Source organism: Eriocheir sinensis, chromosome 70, assembly GCF_024679095.1.
Source record: "Eriocheir sinensis breed Jianghai 21 chromosome 70, ASM2467909v1, whole genome shotgun sequence".
Lineage (NCBI taxonomy): Eukaryota > Metazoa > Arthropoda > Malacostraca > Decapoda > Varunidae > Eriocheir > Eriocheir sinensis.
This window is the reverse complement of record NC_066578.1, coordinates 7,857,785-7,885,728: the sequence shown is the minus strand read 5'-3', so window position 1 is coordinate 7,885,728 and position 27,944 is coordinate 7,857,785. Positions and strand designations below refer to the sequence as shown.

Sequence of the window (27,944 nt, the reverse complement as noted above, 5' to 3'; positions counted from 1 at the left end):
CAGAGAAGACGAAGGGCTTATAACAGTAGATCAGGACCAGGTATCTCCGGGCACGATTAAAGCTGAGGATGACCCAGTGCAGGAGTTAGCGGCGCGGACACTCACACGCGGCAAGGCTTATACCTGCACGCCTCCGCCTCAGCCTTGAATGGACCGGGCTAGGTTAAGGTCATATCCTATTCACAGAGCCTCACTTTCTTCGTCTTATTATTATTATTATACTTCCTTATCCTTTTCATTATCCTCTTCAGTCACTCCCTCATTAAAGTCACTCGTCAATGGCATCTGATTAACCCGGTAACTGCGGGGATCGTGGTTCTTAAAGGCTCCTCTAAGCGAGAAAAATGAGAAAAAAATCATCACTCACGCAAACCATTTCATAATATATATCAACGCATTTGTGATCAGTTTATGTATCATCTATTTTGGGGGGTTTATATCATAGCAGAAATTTGGCCCGTCGCTGGTACACGGTAAAGCCTCAAATTTGGCCCGTCGCTGCTACACGGTAAAGCCTCAAATTTGGCCCGTCGCTGGTACACGGTAAAGCTTCAAATTTGGCCCGTCGCTGCTACACGGTAAAGCCTCAAATTTGGCCCGTCGCTGCTACACGGTAAAGCCTCAAATTTGGCCCGTCGCTGCTACACGGTAAAGCCTCAAATTTGGCCCGTCGCTGCTACACGGTAAAGCCTCAAATTTGGCCCGTCGCTGCTACACGGTAAAGCTTCAAATTTGGCCCGTCGCTGGTACACGGTAAAGCCTCAAATTTGGCCCGTCGCTGCTACACGGTAAAGCCTCAAATTTGGCCCGTCGCTGCTACACGGTAAAGCCTCAAATTTGGCCCGTCGCTGGTACACGGTAAAGCTTCAAATTTGGCCCGTCGCTGCTACACGGTAAAGCCTCAAATTTGGCCCGTCGCTGCTACCGGGTTAAGGGTGAGAGGCAGGAGTCAGGCGTAAACGTGTGAATTAATCAGCTTCCCGCCTGCCTGCTGGGGATATTAAATGTAAACTTACCCAAGGAACGTAATTAGGTTTGCATTCGTTCCCAGCGCTCACCGGAGACAATGCAAATGACCCTCCTGCCAGAGATCTGAGGGCCTCCAGGCTGCCTCCACGCTGTTAGCTAGGTGACAGGAGGCTGGTGTTGTGGTTTAAGAAGCGTTACCAACCAGAGCAATTAAATAAAATGCCTCTGCCGCTAGTTAAACCTCACCTCGATTATGTTCTGCAGATCTGAGGGACTCCAGGTTACCCCGACGTTGTTAGCCAGATGAAGGGAGGTTGAGGTTGTGATTCTTGAAGCGGTGGCAACGGAAACACAGAAGTTATCCTTAAATTGTTTGTCTCGCTGGTTATGCCTCATCCAGGTTACCTCAACGTTGCTATCTAGATAAAAGGCACATACACGCACCTTCCTGACGGGCCAAGGTAAGGTGGTGTGAATGGAGTCCTCGTGCACAAACTTTATTCCCGAGCGTCGCGGCGGGCGGTGGCGAGGTGTGGTGTCGTGGCGGCAGTGAGGGATGGAACGCCTGGCCAATGCATCGCCGGCCTCGCGTCGCCCAATGGAACTCTGTCGCGGAGGAAATATTGCATGCACGCCACACACACACACACACACACACACACACACACACACACACACACACACACACGATTCCCAGATGACATTTTGTATTCCTAGTTTCTCCTTCGCCTTTTCTTGTTTCATTTCTTTCTCGATACATCTTCATTTTTCTCTGTTTATTATTATTACTCTTCTGTTTGTTGGCTGCGAGTTTCCTGGAAAGTGTTTTAGGAAGGTAATGCAGGTGTTGTTGGTTCATGGTTTCATTCGAAGACAGGTATATTTAAATATTCGATGCTACCCGTACGTCTGCGACATATTAATGTCTGCTTTGCCTTGCCTTGTACCAAAGGAGCTGCCTTGTACAGGCCTACCGGCCTCTTCCAGACTCCTACGTCCTTATGTTCTTGTGTGTGTGTGTGTGTGTGTGTGTGTGTGTGTGTGTGTGTGTGTGTGTGTGTGTGTGTGTGTGTGTGTGCATACGTGTAATGCTGTGTCTTCTCGTTGCAGGTGATGCCCGCCCCCACGTGACATGGTGACATGATGGCCCAGGGAGCGGGCCTGCGGGCGCTGCTGGCCCCGCCGCCTCCCGCACGCCACGCCCCGGACGGCCCACCTCTTAGCCGGCGGCCGCGGCCACTCCCGCGTCTCTTTCTTCTGGTGCTTCTGCTGGGGCTGCCGTGGCTGTGCTGGAGCGCCGCCGCGGCAGCCAGCCCGGAGTCTCTCAGGTTCCTGAGGGACTGGTACAATGTTAGCATCTACGAGAACTCGCTGCCCAGGACGCATGTGTCCGGGAAGGAGCTCATGGGCGTGTCCCTCGAGAACCTGCCGCCCACCACCCACGTCACGTACACTATAGCTGACGGAGACACGCACGGCTTCTTCACGGCCGAGTCGGAGGTGGTTGGCGGCGTCGTGGTGCTGCACGTGAGGACAAAAACAGGGTTGCGGGACGTGCTGAACCGTGAGCGGCGGGAGCGGTACAACTTAGTGGTGGAGGCGCAGGCCCGCAGTGCCGTCCGCCGCGGTGTGCCCCTGAAGGCCAGCGCCAACGTGACGGTGCGGGTGCTAGATACGAACGATAACATACCGTTGTTTTTTCCCACGTCGTACCAGGTGAGCGTGGGCGAGGACGCGTCGCTCCACACGCCGCTCCTCTCCGTGACGGCCCACGACGCCGACGACGGCATCAACGGCCAGGTCTACTACCTGCTGCAGGACCACACGTCAAACCTGTTCGCCGTTCACCCGACCAAGGGCGTCTTGACCGTAACACGCCCACTCTCCCACACCTATGGGCGGCCACACAGGATAACAGTCCTCGCCCAGGACCGCGGGCCACAGCCGCCTAACACGCGGGCCTCCGCCGCGGCGCGAGCCACAGTGGAGATCCAGGTGTACCAAGTCAACATCCACGCGCCAAGAATCTCGGTGCAGCACCTGCCCCACGTGGTCGAGCACGCCCACACCCACATATACGCCATCATCAAGGTGGACGACGAGGACGAGGGCGAGAGTGGCCGCGTGGACCAGGTGGTCATCGTGGCCGGGGACCCCGACAGGCTCTTCAGCGTCACACAGGTCCACGACAAGGAGTACAATCTTGCGGTGCTCAAGCTGCTGGACCGCGAGCTGGCGCCAGAAGGCTACAACCTAACCATCCAGGCCGTCGACTGTGGAACTCCCTCGCGCAGGACGAGAGTCAACGTCCACGTCAACATTGCCGACGTCAACGACCACGCGCCGGTGTTTGCGCGGGAGCAGTACGAGGAGGCGGTGAGCGAGGAGGCGCCGCCCCAAACGCCCGTGGTGCGGGTGGCCGCCTCGGACACGGACCAGGGTATCAACGGCAGAGTGCTCTTCAGGATCGTAGCAGGGAATGAAGACGAAAAATTCACTATAAACCCTCGCACAGGCCTGATATCAACGGCTGACTGGCTGGACCATGAGCTGACGGCCTACTACAGCCTGACGGTGGCGGCGGTGGACCAGGCCAGCAACGCCCGCAGGAAACAGTCCTCGGCCAAAGTTATAATTCGGATTCTGGACGCCAACGACAACGCGCCTCAGTTCAGCACGCCCAACACGGAGGTGACGCTGGACGAGAATGAGCCGACGGGGTCTTACGTCACACGCATGGTAGCCACGGATGCAGACTCTGGAGAGAACCGCTTCCTGTCCTACAGTATTGCCAATCTGGACCAAGTTCCCTTCGTGATTGACCCTTTCGACGGGACAGTGCGCACCTCTGCAGTGCTGGACTTCGAGGCCCAGCGAAGAGTCTACACCATCAAGGTTCGGGCGTCGGACTGGGGCACGCCTTTCAAGAGGGAGACGGAGACAACAGTGAAGGTAAAGGTTCGTGACGTGAATGACAACCGGCCGCAGTTCGTCGGCGTGGACTGCCGAGGATGGGTCTCCGTGGACGCTCCAGTCGGCACCAGTGTCCTTGCTCTCTCGGCTGTGGACCTCGACAACGGAAGCCTCATCAGCTACCGGCTACACAATGACATGGACGAAGAGTGCTGGTCCGTCGAGAGCTCCTCGGGCGTGCTGGCTCTCACGTGTGACCTCAGGAAAGTTGTGATGCCCGGTGACCCGCATAAGACCTATGTGCTCAATGTGACGGCCACGGACGGGACCCACGTGTCTGACCCCACGAGTGTGACGGTCGCGGTGATCACCAAACGCAAGGATGGCCAGGCCGCCCTCAAGCAACACTCCCACGTCGAGTGTCACGAAACGGATATAGGATCGAAGGCGGAAGAAGTGGAAGCGGCCGCGGCAGAGAACAACGCCGCCGAGGAGCATTACGCCCTGTTGCCGCTGCGCTACGGCTTCAACTCCCACCCACCAGAACTCCCGGAAAAGTTTCCCAGCATCGTCAAGGTCCGCGAGGATGCGAGTATCGGCACCGAGCTGCTGTCGGTGGCGGCGAAGGACCATGACCGGGGCCACAACGGCCGTGTGGTCTACGCCGTCTCCAGCGGTGACACGGACTCGGTGTTTAAGATAGGCTTTGAAACAGGGGTCTTGAAGGTGGTGGCCGAGCTTGATCGCGAGAGGACGCCAGAGTATTTCCTTAACATTACTGTGTTTGACCTCGGCGTCCCGCACAGGAGTGTGTCAAGGAATCTCACAGTCAAAGTGATCGACGTGAATGACAACGCCCCTGAGTTTAATCGTGTGAGCTACAGCCTCCACCTCCCCGAGAACACGCGGAACGGAACCAGCGTGGCTCAGATCACTGCCCAGGACGCGGACGAAGGTCTGAACGCCCAGATAACGTACGAGTTGGTGTCGGATGTGGACGAGTTCACGGTTGACAGAACGACTGGCATTGTGTACATGCTGGGCGGCCTGGACCGTGAGCGGCGGAGTGAGTATGACCTGCGGGTGAGGGCGTGGGACGGCGCGCCCGAACACCCGCAGTCTGCGCTGTCCCGGCTCATGGTGACGGTCCTGGACATCAACGACTGTCCACCAGACTTCGGCGCCGCCCGCAGCCTCAGGGTTGACATCCCGGAGGACCTGCCGCTGGGCGCGGTGGTGGCGTCCCTGCAGGCCACCGACCCGGACCTGGGCATGGGCGGCCAGCTGACCTACAGCCTCGTCAGTGGCCACGAGCATGTTTTCCGTATCGACGAGAAAACCGGCGTCGTGCGCCTCGCCCAGCCGCTGGACTTTGAGGCGCGGCAGTCCTACAACGTGACGGTCCGCGCCCAGGACGGCGGCGCTCCCGCCCTGAGCGCTGACGCCAGCCTCTTCGTCCAGGTCCATGACGTGGATGAAAACTTGGGCCCTCCAATGTTCCCCCAGCGCGTGCTGCGGGCCTGGATCAAGGAGAACCTGCCCCCCGGCGCCGAGGTCATCACGTTGGAGGCCCGGGACCCCGACACGGACCAGCTGCTGTACGCCATCACCGGCGGGGACGGCCAGGGGTACTTCTCCGTCGACACGCAAGGTAGGCACCTTTCATTGTCTTGTAGCAGTTTTCAGCAACATTCTAACCTTTGTGGCTCACCGACAAGCCTGTGCTATTTGCAGAGTTGAAATTCATGCAGCGAAAATAACTCCACTATGTGTTTTATATGAATGATTAGATAAAGATGAAGGAGTGTATGTAATTAATGAAAGCGGCACGTTAAGAAGCCTGTAGTCACGCCGCCGCCTCCCAGCGTGCCGGCGTGGCCCCCTAATGGACTATCCACGCGGGCGAGGCCAAATCTTCAAGGCTCCGCGGGCCCTAAAGTTGTAAGCTCGAGCTGAACCAAAACTCTTTACATACATCTTGCGTATTTATTTTGCGGAAGTTAATATCTTCCTCGGATGAAAGGGAGACTTTTGGCTTCCTGTTTTCTCGCATCGCTTTCCCCCCAAAAGAATAAAAGAATCGTTTTCCCGTAAAAGGACGAAATTCAATTAGTAGCCTTAATGGAACGGGGTTTGGAGCCTCGGAGAAACCCTGGGACGTACCTAAGTGACGTAACAGTTGAGTAACGAACGCCACACAAGAGTTTGAGAGTAACAACATGTAAAGAAAAATAGAAATACTGTACACCTCTTCTCCAGAAATTGACCTCTCTTTTTGGACACTCCTTTGACCTCTATTCAGGAGCAGTAAGTAGCGGGTTTTTTTATATATATTTCTTTACGCCCTTGAACTGTCTCCTTACCTGTAAAAAAAAAAAGATGCAGATAGATAGATAGATAGAGAGAAAGGGGCCAACCAACAGTAAGAGGGAGAGGTGTTAGAGCGGGCTTTCTCTGTGTGTGTGTGTGTGTGTGTGTGTGTGTGTGTGTGTGTGTGTGTGTGTGTGTGTGTGTTCAAGCAAGGGGAATGCTGTCCGTGCTATTAGCGTCGTTCCCTGTCTGAGTTTGTTCCAGTTTATGACATTTTTCTCGTTCATTAAGCGCCGCCTCGCCTGCTCTCCGACTCACCGGCGTTAAAGTCGGCCTCGTGAGAAGCTGCTTGATGCCGCCCCTTCTGCCCGGCCACACCACGCCACGCCTGATATCCTGAGCCTCACGACCTTCTTTCTGACCCACAGTCTCAAAGTTTTAAGGCCATACACATCCACGTTTGATAAGGCTTTGGTAGAGGTTGTGTTAGTATTTCCATGGGTAGTTTGAAAAGGCTTCTGCCACGCCACGCCTTCTATCCCGAGCCTCACGACCTTCTGGCCCAAAGCTTTAAGGCCATACGCATCCACGTTTGATAAGGCTTTGGTAGAGGTTGTGTTAGTATTTCCATGGGTAGTTTAAAAAGGCTTCTGCCACTCCCACATTTCATAGAGGTTGTGTTAGTATTCCCCTGGGTAGTTTTATCATATCTTACGAACAAAACGTCTTTCATTTCCTTTGCCAAAAAAAAGTCAGCTATTCCATTTTTTTTTTAGTTTTTCAGAAGCCGCGAGGAAGAAATAACAGAAACATTTACATTTTTTTTTTCAAGAGCGAGAGCAGCCATTCATTCCCTCCATGGCTTTGTCTGAATTTAAAGCATATGACTCGCTGATATTTGGTCACGTGACGGATTAGAGGCGGGGTTAGCGGTAGTGGTGGTGGTGGTGGTAGTGGTGGTGATGGTATATATGATTTTGGTAGTGTTATTGGTATTAATGGTAGTGCTGGTGTGTGTGTGTGTGTGTGAGAGAGAGAGAGAGAGAGAGAGAGAGAGAGAGAATCTGAGCCTTACTAACATTACTTATCCCCTCGTCATCAGCGCGTGAAGGCGAGACGAATTAATCAGTCAATCCCGTCTTTGGCAGCTCTTCCGGGGCCGCGGGGGACGCCTTCATCCCCTGAGATAGGTCTGAAGGGTGCCGGGCAAGAACACCTGTTGATTGACTCCCTCCTCTGGGAAATTACCTTCGGCGCGGCCTTGACGAGGGAGGGAGGGAGAGGGAGAGAGGGAGAAGGGAAGGGGAAGAAGCGGAGGAAGGGAGGGGAATGGAGAGAGAGAGAGAGAGAGAGAGAGAGAGAGAGAGAGAGAGAGAGAGAGAGAGAGAGAGAGAGAGAGAGAGAGAGAGAGAGAGAGAGAGAGAGAGAGAGAGAGAGAGAGAGAGAGAGAGAGAGAGAGAGAGAGAGAGAGAGAGAGAGACCGACTGATCTCCAGACACATACAGACAGACAGACGCGGACCTAAGCGATATATACTAATGGTTTGAAGTCACATCCTATCAATTTTCTCATCGGGTGATTTGCATATTAATAACTCGATAATTCTTTTCTGCATGTCTTCCTTCCTGCGACGTGTTAGTAAGAGCGGATCGAGAGGAGGAGATTCGTTCAAGACTTAAGAGGCATTTTCACGAACATTTCGGGGTTCTCTTACACACACACACACACACACACACACACACACACACACACACACACACACACACACACACACACACACACACACACACACACTTCAAACCTTCAAATTCCCCCCCGTAAAAAAAAAGAGAAAAGAACAGGCGCATCAGCAGCCTCGAGGGAGTCCAGTCACTCAGCGTCGTAAGCTTCCCTGAGCCTCGTCAACCCTCCAGACACTTACTCGCCTTCACAGGATTGACGCTGCTCCGTTTTATGGTCCTTTGACTTCTGCTCCAATATGCTGACGACAGTATGTTTTCTTTGCTTCTTTACTTTACGTTCTCCTGTCGTTTGCAGGGGAAGATTTTCAAAGACTCCACCACTGGCGACGCGGCCCGGCGGGTAACTGCTGCTTTGTCAGATGCAATGACTCGGAATGATACAAACGCGATACACAAGGAAAACTGCGTAAATTTTTTGAGAAGTTGAGAATAAGGTTATAAGTGGGCACTCCTCCTTGCCTTCCCTCGTCTGTGCTTCCTCCTGCCTATGACTTGACCTCCTTCAAGAAGAGCGTATCAAGACACCTCTCCACCCGAAATTGACCTCTCTTTTGGCCACTCTTCACTTTTGTCTATTATGGGAGCGGTAGAAGAGCGTATCAGACACCTCTCCACCCGAAATTGACCTCTCTTTTGGCCACTCTTTACTTTTGTCTATTATGGGAGCGGTAGAAGGGCGTATCAGACACCTCTCCACCCGAAATTGACCTCTCTTTTGGCCACTCTTCACTTTTGTCTATTATGGGAGCGGTAAGTAGGCTAGCAGGCTTTTTTTCTACACTTTTTGTTGCCCTTGAGCTGTCTCCTTTGTTGTAAAAAAAATACACCAGTGCTCGCCCGTTGACAAGTTTTGCTGCAGGAACAAAGCGAAAAACAAGTAACGTGGGTATATGAACCGTTGTGTCTGTTGGTAAGAGGTTCTCCCCATCGCGGCCTCAGCCAAGAACTCTGCGGTATTTTTTTCCAGAGTTTTATATGTTTTTATTTTTTCCTAGAGTTTTATGCATCACATGTACGTGACCTCACTCACATATCACTCTGTAAAAAGTCGCATTTGCGTTTACAATGCAGTTCACTATTATTGTTTTAGGAACCATGAAACTCTTGAATTGATAATGTGTTCTACTCTCTCGCCTCCGAGGTGCAGTGGTTAGCGTGCCTAGCTGCGATTCCGCGGTCCTGTTTTTCTGGTCGGGGCGGCGCGGGGAGGCTGGGCACGTTAGGCAGAGGACGTTGGGTGTTTGCTGGTGGGGCCTCGACGTCCTCCCGTTGGCGTGCAGCTCACCCAGTTGTTCATCCTTCCTTTCGGCTGGTCGATAAATGTGTTTCTAGGGAAGCCTGGGAAGGTACACTGCGCTAACCCGGACGCCGCACTTGTCCTGTGTCCCGGGGTAATAGACTTTTACCCACTACAGACTCAAGGGTTAGTGCGACGGAGATAAGCACCGAGGTCACGAGCAGCTATAGCGTAAGGGCCAGTGCGACGGAGATGAGCACCGATGCCACGCGCAGCTATAGCGTATGCCCCCAACTTTATCACCCTTGTTGGCGTCAAAGCCCCAGAAGCATTATCCAGCACACAGCCGCCTCCTGCCAACACCCAGTTACCTTTCCCTCCACAATAATTACTCCGCGCCCCGCCACAAGACATCCTCGATCCTCCCTGACTAATGATCTTAATTGGAAATCTCGTGTCTCAGAGATACTAAATCAGTTCCTGGCAATATAACTGTTCTTCTACCTTCTAATTCCTCTCACAAATTATCCGCGCATCAAGGCAGCGCCGCCACGGCCGTGAAGCAGCGCTAATTATCGACGCTCCCTCACACTGATTCACGGGAAGAAAGACCTTGTTTCCGTCATGGATTTTCCTCCTTTTCTGTAGTGTTCGCTGCATCTTTTGTCGGTTCTGATTCCATTGTAATAGGCTATCCAAACACTTCATCTTTAAGGGTATCTGCCCCCCATAGTTCCGGTCCCCAGGCCTTGCTACTCTGCAGGACTTCTTTTTTTTACAACAAAGACAGCTCAAGGGCACAAAAAAAGGAAACAAGCTATATAAAAAATCCCGCTAAGTACTCGCTGCTCCTAAAAAGAATCCAAAGATGTGGCCGAAATTCCTTATCCCATTTCACATTCTAAATGCAAACGTCGGAACAGCTTGCTCGTCATTTTTCCTTCCAGCTTCAAGGAGGGGAATACTAATCTCCTGGTACTGGTTACTCTGGTTTCCGAACCCCACGATGATTGTATTACATTAGGCGGGTACGTGCAAGTAGGGTATACGCAGTTATTATTAAAACCCCCTCACCGTAGACAAGGCATAGAAAGAACACCTGAGATGGGAGAGAAGGGACAGGTTAATGAGATATACCTGTTTAATAGATGTTTACCTGTAGAGTGTTGGAGGTTAGTGAGACTTAGAGATGTTTATAAAAGATGTCATGGTCAGCTTACAGGTACCTATATAGAGATTGATAGAACACCTGTGAATAGAGAGAAGGAACAGGTTAATGAGATATACCTGTTTAATAGATGTTTACCTGTAGAGTGTTGGAGGTTAGTGAGACTTAGAGATGTTTATAAAAGATGTCATGGTCAGCTTACAGGTACCTATATAGAGATTGATAGAACACCTGTGAATAGAGAGAAGGAACAGGTTAATAAGATACACCTGTTAGAGAAATGTTCGTTTACCGCCATGTATCAGCGTACACATATACCGGGAAATGCAAGTCGCTGGTATTAACTTCATTGTCGAACAGAACACGACAAAGCAACGAGGTGAAAATACATGTTTCACGCAGGTGGAGACGCGGTGCCGGGCTGGCGTGCTGATGGGCTCGTTGGGGCGGCGGGCAGCGTCGCGGGACACGCTCTGCTTCAAGGGGATGAGGCGGTCAGCGTGCAAATTGGCTCATCAGCGTGACTTGGAGCCTCTTTCGTGCCTCATCGTCGTGAAGGCAACGCGGGAATATGACACCCAGGGGATAATCTTGCCGTGTTTGTAATACTCGTAAAACACCAAAGTGTATTTCTTAACTTTCATGAAGTCGCTGCCTGTACTACGGCCGTGATATGCACCCGGGGAAGGAGAAAAGGAGAATGAGGAGGAGGAGGAAAAAGAAGAAGCGGAAGAAGAAGAAGAAGGAGGAGGAGAAGGAGGAGGAGAAAAAGAAGAAAAAACGTGAAAGAAGAAAAAAAGAAGAACAAGAACAAGAAAGAAGAAGAGGCGGAAGAAGAAGAAAATAGAGAAAAAGAGAGAAAAAGAAGAAAAAACAAAGACAAAGAAGAACAAATACCAAATCGAATCACAAGAAAAAGAAGAGGAACAACAAAAAAACACGAAATCTAAGCGCACACACACACACACACACACACACACACACACACACACACACACACACACACACACACACACACACACATTTTATCATCGAGTTGGTATTTGCGACGCGGCTCAGCAAATCCATCCAACTCGTCAACGCCAACCATCATAATATGTTTATCTGGCGGGGCGGCGCGGGGAGGCAGGGGGGGTCAGGCAGAGGACGTTGGGTGTTTACTGGCGGGGCCTCGACGTCCTCCAGCGGGTGTCTTAATTATACAAGTTAAGCCGGAAAAAAACACGTTAGTGCAGGTAGTAATGGAGGTCTGATCCGCCCTGCCGAAGTTAGAGCCGAGTTACAAGGTTGAAAAAGAAGGAAGAAAAGAAAAGGAGAGAGAGAGAGAGAGAGAGAGAGAGAGAGAGAGAGAGAGAGAGAGAGAGAGAGAGAGATACGAGTGGATGCTAGAAGACTGCGTTGGTGGGAGATGAGTGGATGCAGGGAGATAAATGTGGATGCTAGAAGACTGCGTTGGTGGGAGATGAGTGGATGCTGGGAGATGAGTGGATGCTGAGAGGTGAGTGGATGCTAGAAGACTGCGTTGGTGGGGGATGAGTGGATGCTGGGAGATGAGTGGATGCTGAGAGGTGAGTGGATGCTAGAAGACTGCGTTGGTGGGGGATGAGTGGATGCTGGGAGATGAGTGGATGCTGAGAGGTGAGTGGATGCTAGAAGACTGCGTTGGTGGGGGATGAGTGGATGCTGGTCACTTTCTTTGGCCTTTCTCTTCTAATCTTTATTTCTTTATCTTTCTGCATTTGTTCACTTTAAGAGAAAAAAGAAAGTAAAATGAGGTAAGAGAAAAATATGTAAAAATGAAATGATGAAATACGGGACGTGGATGCCTGTAAGAAATAAAGAAAAGAGAATATATATCGGTAATTTTATAGGAGCAGCGAGTAGCGGGCTTTTTTTTATTAGTTTCCTTTTTTTGTGCCCTTGAGCTGTCTCCTTTGTTGTGAAAAAATTAAAAATAACATGATAAACTCCCTTGCCCTTCTCATAGCCCTTCGTACCTCTGTGACAACTCGCCCGTCACGCCGCTGTTATGAGACGGCCGTGTGTGTGTCGAGCAAGCTCCCGCCAAACACACGGTAATCCCAAGTGGCCATTATGTGGAGAGACAGACCCATTCCTTCCGCGACACCCACACACCTCCCGCCGTGACCCCGAGGCTGGGTGCGCCCCGATCACAGTGCCGACGCTGCCTCAGGTGTCGGGATGTTGCAATAGACGTTTTCTTTTACTGACGCAGACGGAAAGCAGCTCAGATTTGCACTCGTATACTAGATGACATTTGTGATTGATTTATTATGAACGTGAGAGGTGAGCGAAAGTGTGTGACCATTTAGTTTGGCACTTTTCTTATTCCAACCTATCACTAACTAATCCATCCTTCGTTTGTCATATTTTCCAGGTATTTCTTTTTATTAACTTCTATGCTCGTCTTTTTTGTGCTTTTCTTATCCCAATCTATAACTAACTAATCTATTTTTCGTTACTAATATTTCTAGTTATTTCTTTTTATTAACTTGTGTACTCGTCTTTTTTGTGCTTTTCTTAGCCCAGTCTATAACTAATTAATCTATTCTTTCCTTATTTTTCCAGGTATTTCTTTTTATTAACTTCTATGCTCGTCTTTTTTGTGCTTTTCTTATCCCAATCTATAACTAACTAATCTATTTTTCGTTACTAATATTTCTAGTTATTTCTTTTTATTAACTTGTGTACTCGTCTTTTTGGTACTTTTCTTAGCCCAGTCTATAACTAATTAATCTATTCTTTCCTTATTTTTCCAGGTATTTCTTTTCATTAACTTGTATGCTTGTCTTTTTTGGTTCTTTTCTTATTGCAATTTATACTAACTAATATATTCTTTCCTTATTTTTCTATTGACTTCTTTTTATACCCTGTATGCTTGTCTTTTTAGTGCTTTTCTTATTCCGATGTGTAAGTAACTAATCTATTCTTCGTTCCTTATTTTTCTAGTTCTCTCTCTCTCTCTCTCTCTCTCTCTCTCTCTCTCTCTCTCTCTCTCTCTCTCTCTCTCTCTCTTATTTAATCAAATAAATCGATTTTTTTAATTTTTTTTTAATCATGATTTTTTCCAACCCTGGGCATAAGCTATAGCTGCGCGTGGCCTCGGCGCTCATCTCCTTACCCTTACTCGTCTAGTGGTGTGATATCCACGTGTTTGGGGTGAGTCTGATTGGTCCTCTCAGCCCGCGGCGCGAGGAGACTCTTTTTATTCATCCTGGGCAGCGTGTGAAGGCCATGCATGTGTTATGGCTACAAGGAGGCATAACAGTGATAATTAACGTGTATTCACCATGTTTAACTAACCTCTCCATCTTTCTTTTACTCCCTTGGACATATCGTGTGAGGAGGCTTCCCAGAATACCAACCCTGGCATATCCACGGCGTCTCTGTCTCTGTGTGTGTGTGTGTGTGTGTGTGTGTGTGTGTGTGTGTGTGTGTGTGTGTGTGTGTGTGTGTGTGTGTGCAAAAGCCGCCCACGGTTCTGTCCGCCGAGCACCGCCCACCCGCCTTTGTCCCTAATTAAATCCTTTCACCGCCACTCCGGGAAGATCTCCTGTAAATGGCAGCTCCTGAAAGTTGCCGTTTTCTTCAAAGCGGAGCAGAAACGACGCCTATTATAAGATTAAGGTATTATAGGTCTTTTTTTTGTCTGGTAATGAAGCTCATCGTGTTTTTTCTTTCTCTTTTCAGGTAAATGATGATTGGGCTTATTAGATCTTGGAGCAGTTTGGCGTTAGTGAAGGTAAATATAACTTAGAGATTGCTATAGATTGTTTTTGCAGGGTGTGTATGGGAAAATCAAACTAGGAACATAAGTCTTTTGTTACGCATAGGATGTAGAGTTCTGTATAATGTCGGCTATTACCAAGAGTTTGCTATAGTGTGTTTTTAAGGGTGTGTATGGGAAAATTAAACTACGAACATATGTCTTTTGTTACGCATAGGATGTAGTGTTCCGTATAATGTCGGCTATTACCAAGAGTTTAATATTTTGCCTACGAAATGGTGTGTCAATATTTTGCCTACGAAATGGTGTGTATGGGAAAATTAAACTACGAACATGTCTTTTTGTTACGGATAGGATGTAGTGTTCTGTATAATGTCGGCTATTACCAAGAGTTTAATATTTTGCCTACGAAATGGTGTGTCATTAATATTTTGCCTACGAAATGGTGTGTATGTGAAAATTAAACTACGAACATATGTCTTTTGTTACGCATAGGATGTAGTGTTCTGTATAATGTCGGCTGTTACCAAGAGCTTAATATTTTGCCTACGAAATTGTGTATGTGTGAACCCTACGAACGCTGGCCTCTATAATTACCCACAGGACGCAGTGTTGACTACAATGTTGGCTGACTAATTGGCTGGTGCTGCGTTGTCATAAGTTTATTAAATCGTGTGCCATTTTTTTATTTATTTCGGGGGAACTTTTGAGTGGTAGTAGAGGTCATTGTAGGCTACATACAGAGTGTGCTCCTCCGTACTTGTCCGTGGTGAACGTTGGGTTGTTATGGTAATATATATAAGTACGTCTTTGAGAAGGTACGACAGTCTTAAAAGAAACGACAAAAACATTCACCTTGAAGTGGATTAAGAAAAGAGGGAAGGGGGTCAAGGTTAGAAATGGGAGCAAGCGAGCTACAAAAAGAGATCAGCTTGTGAAAATATAGGTACGTTTTTGAGATGGTACGACAGTCTTAAAAGAAACGACAAAAACATTCACCTTGAAGTGTATTAAGAAAAAAGGAAAGGGGGTCAAGGTTAGACATGGGAGCAAGCGAGCTATTAAAAAAAAAAAGAGAAAATATAGGTACGTTTTTGAGATGGTACGACAGTCTTAAAAGAGAAGACGATAGCGATCACTTTGAAGGGGATTAAGAAAAGAGGAAAGTGGGTCAAGGTTAGAAATGGGAGCAAGCGAGCTACAAAAAGAGATCAGCTTGTGAAAATATAGGTACGTTTTTGAGAAGGTACGACAGTCTTAAAAGAGAAGACGACAGCAATCACTTTGAAGGGGATTAAGAAAAGAGGAAAAGTGGGTCAAGGTTAGAAATGGGAGCAAGCGAGCTACAAAAAGAGATCAGCTCGTGAAAATATAGGTACGTTTTTGAGAAGGTACGACAGTCTTAAAAGAGAAGACGACAGCAATCACTTTGAAGGTAGTTAAGAAGAGAGCGGAAAGGAGATCAAAGTTAAAAGTTACAGCAAGACAGCAAGATTAAGAGAGATAAGAAGCAGAAGGAGAAAATTGAGGGAAAGGAATGGTCAGAAAATAAGGTAAAGATGAAATTGAAGAGAAGGAAAGGAAAGAAGGAGAATCAGAAGGAGGAAAAACGAACAGGGAAGAAGAGAAAGGAAAGATTATAAAGGAAAGGGAAAGATCATAAAAATAAGGAAGGAGAGAGAGAGAGAGAGAGAGAGAGAGAGAGAGAGAGAGAGAGAGAGAGAGAGAGAGAGAGAGAGAGAGAGAGAGAGAGAGAGAGAGAGAGAGAGAGAGAGATTGTGTGTCTGCGCGCCTATGTTCCCCCCTTCATTAATTACCAGATTAGTCAATTAACTAAAATATCTATTGTCTTCGATAAATTCACAAATTAGGTTCATTAAAAGTAATTAGCGAACTAAAGACGGATAATTTGCTTTTCAGAACTATATATATATATTTTCCTGGAGCCAGTATTATTTCATCCTAACTCTCCGGTGCGTGAAGGCTTGTTATACTCTTCTTGTTTTACAGTAAAGGAAACCGTTTAAATTTTTTTCATCTTGTCACTTTTTTTTACAGCAGGAGTCAGTTCAAGGGCATAAAAAAAATTAAACAAATGTGAAAAAAATCCCACAATATGGTATTACAAAATATCTATAGTGTTGCAACGAACATTTTCTTTCGTGCAAGGCGTTGTAGCGTCCTCTTTATATCTCTTGTCTTCTTGTTTATGGGTGTCGCTACATCCCTTTTTGACGACCACTATGGTTGATGGTATGTGGTAGCGTGGTAGTCTTCTACATTCCCGAGCGCTGGTCCCAGATGGTAAGGCCTCAGGAGAGGTGAACACTCGTTCCTAGGTGTGGGACCAGAAGGGCGTTAGTTGTTGTGTGATTAATTATGGAAGGATTTCCTTGTGAACCACTTTTAAGACAATATTAAGAAACTGGATGGTGATAATGTACTATGGGGGGGGCGTGTGTAAGGGTTCAGTAATCTCAAATGAGCGGGAAGACAGGCTCCAAATGATGACTCACAGTAAGGCTGTATATAAATATGTATTTGGTTTCATTTTTCCAAAGGTTAGCGGAGTACTAAAAATGACTGACAGGCTGTATGCCTCTAATGTAACTAGCTACCGGCACAAGGGAGATTTGGGAAATACTCAATGCTTAGCTCTGGTTGCTGGAGGAGGAGAGGCAGGAGCTGCCGTGAGCGTCGGACTCGGCAGGGGACGTCCACGATGGGAATGGGCGGTCCTGGTGATGGACAGACGGGCGCCGGTTGGTGTGAAGAGGCGGGCACTCGTCGTGATGTAGGGAGCAGCAGTGGTAGGACGGCCACCCGGGCAGTCGAGGGGCAGGTCACCCCGCCATACAAGTTCCCCTCCTGTAGTCCGTCTCACACAGCAGGCCGTGGGTGGTTTTCGGGGGGCGGAGTAGAGAGATGGACACCGCTCTCACTCAACTCCGCCTTCACGTCTCTTCTCCCGGTTCTTGTTCGGCCAAACCAGCCCGCTTCCTTGTCTGCTCTCGGTTGTTTCTCGCTGCCGCCTCTGTCTGCTCTATCCTCACGTCTCCCAAGCTTCTGGCGCTCTTCCTCACTGATCCGTGGGTCTCCTTGCCCTCGCCTTCTCGCCTCTGCTCTTCGCTAAGCTCCTCCCCCTTCTTCACGTGACTCCCTCTCGGCATTACAATCAAACCCTACCTACCTAACTAGTTATTGGTTTCTTGGGAGGTTCGAGGCTTTGAGATGAGGGATTTCAGTAACTCTCGTTCATATATTCGCTCATCCGCTCGCCGTGTTATCTTCTCATAACCTTTTACGCACTTACATTCCTTAGCCACCCATTCACTCCCTCACTCATTCACTCTTTCACTCATTCACGCTCCCACTCGCCCACACTTACTCACTCTGTTACTCACTGACTTGCATACCCTCTCGCTCACTCACATTCGGACCGTTACAGCGTGATAGTGTTCTCAGGCGGTCGCGGGTCTGAGGGAAGCGATTTCGGTCAATAATCTTGGTCTCGGTGACAGTAGAGGGAGAATGAGGATTAATTTTAACTTTTCACCTTTTCTAACCTCTGTATTCTTTCGTGCAAGTCGTGATAGTGTTCTCAAGCGGCGTCCGGGTCTGAGGGAAGCGGTTTCGGTCAATAATCTTGGTCTTGGTGACAGTAGAGGGAGAATGAGGATTAATTTTAACTTGTTTCACCTTTTCTAACCTCTGTATTCTTTCGTGCAAGTCGTGATAGTGTTCTCAAGCGGCGTCCGGGTCTGAGGGAAGCGGTTCTGCTCAACAAACTTCCTCGTGGTGACAGAACAGGTCGGGTTGGGATCATTGCTCGCCCTGCACCTCCTCCTCCTGCTCATGGTATGCTCCGTTCCGCCTTACTGTTTACACAATCATCGGAAACCAATACTCCATAGCGGAAAACACTTACTAGGCGTGTGTGTGTGTGCAAGGGAAGGAAACCACGCCCGCCCACGCCTGCACACACACACACACACACACACACACACACACACACATTCTTACATACATACACACAACAAACTTACATAGCAGCGATTAAAGTATAAATCTTCTTCCTCCCTCTCCTCGTCCTCCCTCTCCCCCTCTTCCTCGTCCTCCTCCTTCTCCTTTTCCTCCCAAACCTCTCTTTTTCCATTTTCCATTTTCTCGTCCTCCTCCTAAACCATCTCTTCCTCTATATCTTTCATTTCTTCTTCCTCCTCCTCCTCCTCCGCCTCCACCTCCTCCTCGTCCTCCTCCTAAACCTTTTCTTCCTTTCTATCTTCCATTTCCTCCTCCTCCTGCTCCTCCTCCTCCTCCTCCTCGGTCATCAGGAAAGGCCCCCTCCACCTCAAAGGAAGATGACTTAGCCGCCTTTCACGTCCCTTTCAAAACAACTATCAACACAAAAGTCGAGCGAGTGAAAACATTCCCTAGATATCGTCCTGTGATTCTGTGCTTCCTTGGTGCTTTGGTGTGTGTGTGTGTGTGTGTGTGTGTGTGTGTGTGTGTGTGTTATTAGTGTTTCGTTTCGTTCACATCTTGCTCTCCCTTTAACAAGTCTTGGCTCTCAGAAGTGTATGTGTGTATGTATGTGTGTGTATTGCGATATGGGTCTCTGATACTGCTTCGTGCTGCCCATCTCTCTCGACTTTCCTTGCTTTTCTTTCACTCTACAAATCTAGGTTTTCGTGAGTGTGTGTATGTGCGTGTATGTGTGTATATATGTGTGCGTATTGCGATATGGGTCTCTGTTACTGCTTCGTGCTGCCCATCCTCTCGACTTTCCTTGCTTTTCTTTCACTCTTCACAAACTAGGCTTTCGTGAGTGTATGTATGTGCGTGTATGTGTATGTATATATGTATGCTTGAGGTCTCTATTATTGCGTCTTGCTCTCCCTCTCCTTCTCTCTCCTCCTCGCTTCCTCGCCTCTGCCACCCTTCAAGTCTCGGCCCGCGGGAGTGGATTTCAGCGCCCCGTCTCGTGCACTCTTTTCTCGGGACTCCCGCCGCCTTGCCCGCCCTTGTATACGCCTGCTGGGCCCGGCACCTGTCCAGTGGAGGCGACGAGCGGCCCCTCACGGCTCTCCAGATGTCTCCAGGAAGAAATTGAGCGAATTCCTGTGAAGACTTACGAGCTGGTTGGTGCCTTCCTTCCTTCCTTCCTTCCTTCCTTTCGCTGGCTGAACTCCTTAATCTTTAACCGCGTGTGTGGGTCTTTTGGGTCTTTTATATTTTACAACAAAGGAGGCAGCTCAAGGGCACAAAAAAAGAAAACAATAATAAAAAAAAAGCCGCTACTCGCTGCTCCCAAAAAAGAATTAAAAGAGGTGGCCGAAAGAAAGATCAATTTAACTAGTGGCGCTTCTGTGTGTGTTTGGTGATTGGTGAAAGGGTTGGTTTTTACTATTGCATTTATGTTAGTTTCTTGATGACATGAAACTGTTAAACTAGAATGACTGGTTCGCGTGTATAGCTTTGGTCCATTGTCTCAAACATCTCGGGGCTCACACACCCACATATGGTAAGACTTTCGTAGAGGTTGTGGGCATTTCCAGAGGTAGTTTTATGAGCCTAGTGTTAGCTTGACTTCTGCACCATGAATGTGAAAAGCACTCATAAGAACCCGACTAATCTCTGTAGTTTGATGATTCTGGCGATAGATTAACCACTCGTCTGTGCCACGAACCTAGAAAACACTCATTAGAATCTGAATTATCTCCCTTTTCGGCTTTTGGAAGTAGCTGATGTGAGAGGCGGACACATCTAAGATTACCGACCTAAAAGCCATCATACGAGATACACTGAAGCACTCACTGAGGCCGAAATGAACAGCGTACAGGAGGCAAAGGTTGGCATTCTAAGACACTTTCGTTTCTCACATTAACAATTTCTAAAGGTCAAAGAGGGGGTCAGTCGGGTTCTAATTGAGTGTTTCCTTAGGTTCACGGTACAGAAGCTGGTATTATTACGGTATTATAAGACGCGCGCTTCTTACATCAGCTATTTCTTAAGGTCAAAGAGGGGGTCAGTCGGGTTCTAATTGAGTGTTTCCTTAGGTTCACGGTACAGAAGCTGGTATTATTACGGTATTATAAGATGCGCGCTTCTTACATCAGCTATTTCTAAAGGTCTAAGAGGGGGTCAGTCGGGTTCTAATTGAGTGTTTCCTTAGGTTCACGGTACAGAAGCTGGTATTATTACGGTATTATAAGACGCGCGCTTCTTACATCAGCTATTTCTTAAGGTCAAAGAGGGGGTAAGTCTTATTCTAATGAGTGTTTCTTCAGGTTCACGGTACAGAGGAAGGGTCACAGTAACACCAGGGTCATAAAACTACTCCTGGAGATGCCCACAACTCCTACGAAAGCCTTGTCAAATATGTGTTCTTGGGCGGCGAAATGTCTTGTCATACGAAACAAAGAGTGTCTCGGTGCAGGGCCTATACGTATGGAGATAAATTAAAGAGGAGAAACGGCCCTCCGCGTCCCACTGTATAAAGCTAACAATGGATGGCCGGCCAGGCTGACGAAGGGCAATCCTGGAATGTAAAACAGAACCGAGATTGACTGAGAACAAGATAGAGACGAGATTGGAAAAGTTGCCCGGCTGAATAGTAAAAGATTAAAAGCAGACGGAAGTGAAGGGAAGGGAGGAGGGCGGGGCAGGGCAGGGCAGGGCGGGGCAAGGTAGTAGGAGTCGCGAGAGGCCGGGCGGCTGGCGAGCTGGAGGGACCGGGCCGCTGCCTCCGTGCCCAGACGCCGGCCGTTCGCTGGAGGGGAAATAATAAAAACCCTTTCCTGAGACATCCAGAATCGATATCCTAAACAATATAAAAAAAGCGAGACGAAAAAACACACTACTATCGGGTTTTACTGAATACTCGTCGAGGGAAAATTGTGGAAACGCCTTCCCCAAAACTTGCAAAATCGATATCCTAAATAATATAAGAAAGGAAGAAGAGAAAAACGCTGACTACTCTGTGGAGGGTTAATAAGAAAGCCTGTCCTAAAACTGAGAATACCAACTGATCGCATATTTGACAAGGCATTCGTAGGAGTTTGGGGCATTTCCAGGGGTATTTGTATGACCCTGGTGGTAGTTTGACCCTTCTTCTGTACCGTGAACCTAAAAACACATTTGACAAGGCGTTCGTAGGAGTTTGGGGGACTTCCAGGGGTAGTTGTATGACCCTGGTGGTAGTTTGACCCTTCTTCTGTATTTGACAAGGCATTCGTAGGGGGTTGGGGCACTTTCAGGGGTAGTTGTATGACCCCGGTGGTAGTTTGACCCTTCTTCTGTATTTGACAAGGCATTCGTAGGGGGTTGGGGCACTTCCGGGGGTAGTTGTATGACCCTGGTGGTAGTTTGACCCTTCTTCTGTATTTGACAAGGCATTCGTAGGGGGTTGGGGCACTTCCGGGGGTAGTTGTATGACCCTGGTGGTAGTTTGACCCTTCTTCTGTATTTGACAAGGCATTCGTAGGGGGTTGGGTCACTTCCAGGGGTAGTTGTATGACCCTGGTGGTAGTTTGACCCTTCTGTATTTGACAAGGCATTCGTAGGGGGTTGGGTCACTTCCAGGGGTAGTTGTATGACCCTGGTGGTAGTTTGACCCTTCTTCTGTACCGTGAACCTAAAAAAACACTCATTAGAACCCGAGTGATCTCCTTTTCGGCCTTTGGTAATAGTTGACGTGACAGGGGAAGGGAGCGTCTGAAATACCAACCTGTACAGCCTCGCACACACTCACATCGCTTGCCGGCTTGACACGCTGTACCTCGATCCCCTTTTGACCTTAACTGGCATCGGGCATCACCTTTAGTTATGAGTGCGTTCAGAGAGAGAGAGAGAGAGAGAGAGAGAGAGAGAGAGAGAGAGAGAGCACTACACGGTCACTGGGTAGCATTATTTAATTTCGGCACAAAGGGAGTCTCATTAAACACTCGCCTTCCACCCATCGATCCGCGCCCACCTCTCACCCATGCCTCACCCACGCCTCATCCACCACTCATCCACTCTTATTCCACCCTACACCCATCCTTTTACCTGATCTCCCTTCCTCCTTCACCTCATCTCCCTCATCCATGTCTTTATCCACCCCGTCACCCACCCTTATCCACCTCTTCAACAGCCCTTTACCGTTCCCTCATCCACTCCTCAAACACCCCATTCACCCACCCCATAGCCCTTCACCTATCATCCACCCTCATCCACCTCTTCAACAGCCCTTTACTGTCCCCTCATCCACTCCTCACCCATCCCTTCATCCATCCCTCATTTACCCCTCACCCACTTTCATCCACCAATTCGCCAGCTCCTCATCCAACCCTCACCCGCCTCTTATCCGCCCCACACCCTCTCTTCCCCACCCTCCACCCCTCTCATCCACTCTTATCACCCACCTCTTCACCCTCCCTCATCCACCCCTCTGTTCATCCACTCACTAACCCACCCCACACAAACTCCTTCACCGGCCTCTCATCCGTCCTTCCTCCTATCCCTTCACCCAATCACTATGACGTCCCCTTCTCATCCATCTCCTCATCCATTCTCCCACCCTGGCAGTACCGTTTTATCGTGGTTGAGTGTGTGTCTTTGAGCAGCGAGACAGTGGAGGGAAGGTTAATAAGAGGATAGAGAATAGAAAGGAAGGGTTGTGAAGGGGACGGTTGATTAATCAGGGTAAAAAGATGAGCTTGTCTTGATTGTGTTTTAATAGTAAGGGAAGGGACGAGAGTTTTAAATCTCCGTATGTTTTGTTAATGATAGTTTTTGTAGTTTGAAGTGTTGGCATAATTGTGTGTTTTTTTGCGCTTTTTATTTGTAGGAAACGATAATGGATCAGTGTGTGTGTGTGTGTGTGTGTGTGTGTGTGTGTGTGTGTGTGTGTGTGTGTGTGTGTGTGTGTTGCAGTCTTGATGTGCCGTACAAACACATTTCGACACAGTTTTCACACACACACACACTCTCTCTCTCTCTCTCTCTCTCTCTCTCTCTCTCAAGCAGCGAAAATAAGCAGAAATATGTCCGACTCGTGACCTAATGCATTCTGGGCGTCGCTTCCTCTCCTCACTCTCGCCTCCTACGTCACGGCCACTTCCCCCCCCCTTCTTCCAGCCTCTCAGCCCGGGGTACTCAGCGCCGGGCCGGGGAAGGCGTGTCAGGCCCCGCTACTTCAGCACGCAGACACCCGCCTCCTTTCCGGTTCTTAGGCGTGGTAAGGACACGCGGAGTGACGGCCAAAATTACCCTGAAAACAGTTGCTTTCTTCGTCTCTTAGTTAGGGTGTTGCGCTGATGTTCTTTCGCTTCTTTAGGTGCTGTTTAAATGGTGAGGTCAGACCTTTGTTATAGTGTGTGTGTGTGTGTGTGTGTGTGTGTGTGTGGTGGTGGTGGGGGGCGGGGGGCTAAACTTCCTGTGGCCTTGACGTATTGAAATGTGTTGTTTGTATCCCGGTCTAGGAAGCGGAGTGTTGGAATCGATGTCTGGGTCGCGTGAATAAAGCTTGCAACTGTCAATCACATGTGTTGTAAAGCCTTATCCTGTCAGCATCATGCATTGGAGTAATCCTCCCCAAATTGACCTCTCTTTCGGCCACCTCTTTTGATCCTTTTTTTTTAGGAGCAGCGAGTAGCGGGCTTTTTTTTATTATTGTTTCCTTTTTTTGTGCCCTTGAGCTGTCTCCTTTGTTGTAAAAAAAAAAAAATCCGTGATGTATTCCTGGAAAGAGAGAGAGAGAGACAGGCAGACATATAGAGACTGTAATAATATAGATTTAAATATATATTCCACGTTAAAATGCTTCGAGGCACAGCGTTTCCAGGTGCTTGAGGTACTATTAACAGAGGATACTACAGCTATTTAGACCACGCATATATTTAGAACCTGTCCGTATCAGCCGCGGAGGTGAAGGCAGGGCCCGGCGGTCTACTCGGCGAATAATCCCATTCAATACTTGGATTAAAACTTACCTTCCATCGTTCAAGCAGTCTCGATAAGTCGCTTAATTAACGTTAGGGAAAGAAAGGGTATTAGTATTTCTCTTCGTTCAAACTTTAGGTGTTTTGGGAATTATGGCCTCAGGCGAGGTGGCTATTAGGTGAAGGAATGAAGTGATCTTGCTCAGCCTCCAGCGGCCGATCAGTCATTATTCCAAGGGGGTGGAGTCGAGTATATTAAATTTCGACTCCGACTTCGACTCCAGGAAGTTTTAGGTTCTGACTCCGACTCCAGGAAATTTTAGGTTCTGACTCCGACTCCAGGAAATTTTAGGTTCTGACTCCGACTCCAGGAAATTTTAGGTTCTGACTCCGACTCCAGGAAATTTTAGGTTCTGACTCCGACTCCAGGAAATTTTAGGTTCTGACTCCGACTCCAGGAAGTTTTAGGTTCTGACTCCGACTCCAGGAAATTTTAGGTTCTGACTCCGACTCCAGGAAATTTTAGGTTTATTCACAGAAACGTCCATAACACCCCATGAATCGTGTGTGTCATTCCATGCTGAGGGATGCTTGGCTGAAGTGTTTGCTGCATTATCCTCGCATTTGCATCGAATTACACTGTTTCGACGAGTTTTAGAGACACGGTTCTATTAGTAAACTTTAAGCGCACTTTTCCAAATAAAGCCGCGCGAGGTGATAGAATCCGGGATGAAGCTTGATTGGATTAAAATACTTGTTCGGATTTCGTGATTACGTATGTGACGAGTGCTAACTAGGATCTACTTTTACCGTGTTGATTCGTTGATGTGCTAAAAAGTCTTGATTCAGAGCGAGGTATATCCGGGCTTAGCGTTTTCGTTGAGTAAATATTAAAAACCCATTCACTTTGCTGGAACTAGGATGTAATATTCTTCTTCGAGCAATGTTAGTCCACAGAGAGAGCCATTCCTTATTAATTGTGTGATTCAACATTCTCTCTCTCTCTCTCTCTCTCTCTCCAACTTAATATTAACTAGAGTTGAAATGCAACGTTTTTGAGCCATCTGATTAATGTAGAATCACTTAGGTTTAAGGACAGACCACCTAGTTTGGACCATGGGGTCTGTGTGGTCTGATTTTCTATGTAAATCTATGTAAATCTCTCTCTCTCTCTCTCTCTCTCTCTCTCTCTCTCTCTCTCTCTCTCTCTCTCTCTCTCTCTCTCTCTCTCTCTCACGCTCACACACACACACACACACACACACACACAGTACCACTACCACACAACACATCACAAACAGCTTCCCTCCCTTGACATGTACACTCCCGACCCTTCACGCCGTGCATACTAACGCTAACTTTCTCCCCAGCCGCCTCAAAGCACTCCAACTTGGTAATTCTTTAATGCTTGCCACAGCGCCGCCCTTCCTTACCTTCCTCCCGCGGCCGTCTACACCTGCATAGCTACAGTGTACGGCCGGGCTCTATAGGATCTTATTCTTTAAGCACTCCCGCGCCCAAGCTCACATAGTTAAGGCTTTCGTAGGAGTTTTGAGCATTTCCACGTGTAGTTTTATGAGCTTGGTGGTAGTTTGAACCTTCTTCTATACCATAAACTTAAGAAACACAGATTTGCCAAGGCTTTCGTAGGAGTTTTGAGCAAATCCATGGGTAGTTTTATGAGTCTAGTGGTAGTGTTACCCTTATTCTGTGCATGAACTTAAGAAACACAGATTTGACAAGGCTTTCGTAGGAGTTTTGTGCATTTCCACGGGTAGTTTTATGCCCCTGGTGGTAGTTTGACCCTTCTTCTGTGCCATGAACTTCAGAAACACAGATTTGACAAGGCTTTCGTAGGAGTTTTGAGCATTTCCACGGGTAGTTTTATGACCCTGGTGGTAGTTTGACCCTTCTCCTATACCATGAACTCAAGAAAACACTCATTATAACCCGACTGATCTACTTTTTGGCCTTGAGAAATAGTAACTGTTGACGTGAGAAGCGGTCTCTCTCTCTCTCTCTCTCTCTCTCTCTCTCTCTCTCTCTCTCTCTCTCTCTCTCTCTCTCTCTCTCTCTCTCTCTCTCTCTCTCTCTCTCTCTCTCTCTCTCTCTCTCTCTCTCTTTTTTCCCCTCCCGGTCCACTTCCCGCGACAACACTCACCTCCATTTGCATACCGATAATGACTTTTCTCCCTCGTAATGGAAAACTGTGTCTGCTGGATATGCTTAGCTTGAGTTTTCCTGCTGTTTGAGGGTCGTTCGAGGCAGCAGCGGCGGCACTCAGCACTGTGTTGGTGTGTAGCGTTAATGCGGCCAGCGCCAGGGAACTTTGCAGCGAGATAATCTGCATTTTTTCTACGATTATCAGCCTCCCCGGGGCAATGTAGTGGTGGCTGCAACCTTAACTCGGGGAAGTGTTCGTTGGCGTTAGTGTTGGCTAAAAGTACAAGCAATTAGCTCATGAAATAGTCGTTACGTGTGTCCTGTTTTGCTTCTAAAGGCTTTAAGCGTATAGTGACCGTTAAGTAAGTGAAATTTTAGTTGATGTTCCCGTAGAGTTTTTGGTATAGTCGTTTACACACACACACACACACACACACACACACACACACACACACACACACACAACACATGTACCGGGAAATTTACTCAGAGGCCATCCGGAAAGAGGAAACGTCAATGGAAGTGCAGGAAGAGGAGAGGAGAGGAGGAGGAGGAGGAGGTATGAAGAAGGAGATGGAGGTTGGAGAGGAAGGAAAAGTGCAGAGAGGAAGCTTGTGATGGCGGAGGCGAGCTGGGAAAGGAAAAGGAAAGGAAAACTCGTGAAAATAACCAGTAATAGTAATGATAATCAGGGAGGTATCACGGCAAGGGTAGAGTAGAATGTTTGCGGAAATTACCAGTGAATGATTTAGGGATGACTTCAGGTTTTTGTCAGTGGAGTCTCGTACCTTTCCTGTTTTGAGACGAGCTGGGAAAGGAAAAGGAAAGGAAAACTCGTGAAAATAACCAGTAATAGTAATGATAATCAGGGAGGTATCACAGCAAGGGTAGAGTAGAATGTTGGCGGAAATTACCAGTGAATGATTTAGGGATGACTTCAGTTTTTTGTCAGTGGAGTCTCGTACCGTTCCTGTTTTCTCTCCCTCTATTTTCATGTCCCTCTCCTTGACCTGTACCTCATTCTCTCATATTTATACAACCAATGTTCATGCAGTTCATACACTTCACTGCCTGGTTGTCTCTTCTCTCCCCCCCTTCATCTCAGTTCCATCTTTGTATCATAGTCATTGGGCGCGCGAGAGAGATAAATTGTGTATATCCCTCTTTCTGTACCTGTATCCCATCCGCCCACATTTATACAACCAATGCTCATAGTTCATACACTTCATTGCCTGGTTCTCTCTTCTCTCCCTCCCTTTATCTCTTTTAAACACTCTGCGTCTGAATATTCCATCCTCGCTTCCTTCCTTCCTTCCTACCGGATCAAAATAACATCATGTAACGTCATATATTCATTCATTCTTCTTTGTCTTTTGCCTTAGAACTCAACTCCTCAACCTTCTATCCTTCGTTCCTTCCTTTCTCTTTCGCTTTAAAACGCTCAACTCCTCAACCTTCTATCCTTCCTTCCTTCCTTTCTCTTTCGCTTTAAAACGCTCAACTCCTCAACCTTCTATCCTTCCTTCCTTCCTTTCTCTTTCGCTTTAAAACGCTCAACTCCTCAACCTTCTATCCTTCGTTCCTTCCTTTCTCTTTCGCTTTAAAACTCTCAACTCCTCAACCTTCTATCCTTCCTCCCTTTCTCTTTCGCTTTAAAACTCTCAACTCCTCAACCTTCTATCCTTCCTCCCTTTCTCTTTCGCTTTAAAACTCTCAACTCCTCAACCTTCTATCCTTCCTTTCTTCCTTTCTCTTTCGCTTTAAAACGCTC

The 27,944-nt window shown here is 48.1% G+C and overlaps 1 protein-coding gene and 1 long non-coding RNA gene across 9 annotated transcripts in view; one reads left to right on the top strand and one right to left on the bottom strand.

Moving 5' to 3' along the window:
• LOC126988823 (fat-like cadherin-related tumor suppressor homolog) overlaps positions 1–27,944 on the top strand; it is a 105,000-nt gene that overhangs the window by 7,692 nt on the left and 69,364 nt on the right. For all 8 annotated transcript variants that reach the window (XM_050847250.1, XM_050847246.1, XM_050847249.1 and 5 more), the window contains exon 2: positions 2,080–5,533. In XM_050847250.1, coding sequence (XP_050703207.1) covers positions 2,110–5,533 — 3,424 coding nt within the window. In that variant the 5' untranslated portion in view covers positions 2,080–2,109. The remainder of the gene's footprint in view (positions 1–2,079; positions 5,534–27,944) is intronic.
• On the bottom strand, positions 14,246–16,468 carry LOC126988825 (uncharacterized). Its single transcript, XR_007742563.1, has 2 exons — positions 15,087–16,468; positions 14,246–14,942 (listed from the first exon to the last, which is right to left on the bottom strand). It is a non-coding gene; the product is annotated as an uncharacterized LOC126988825 (long non-coding RNA).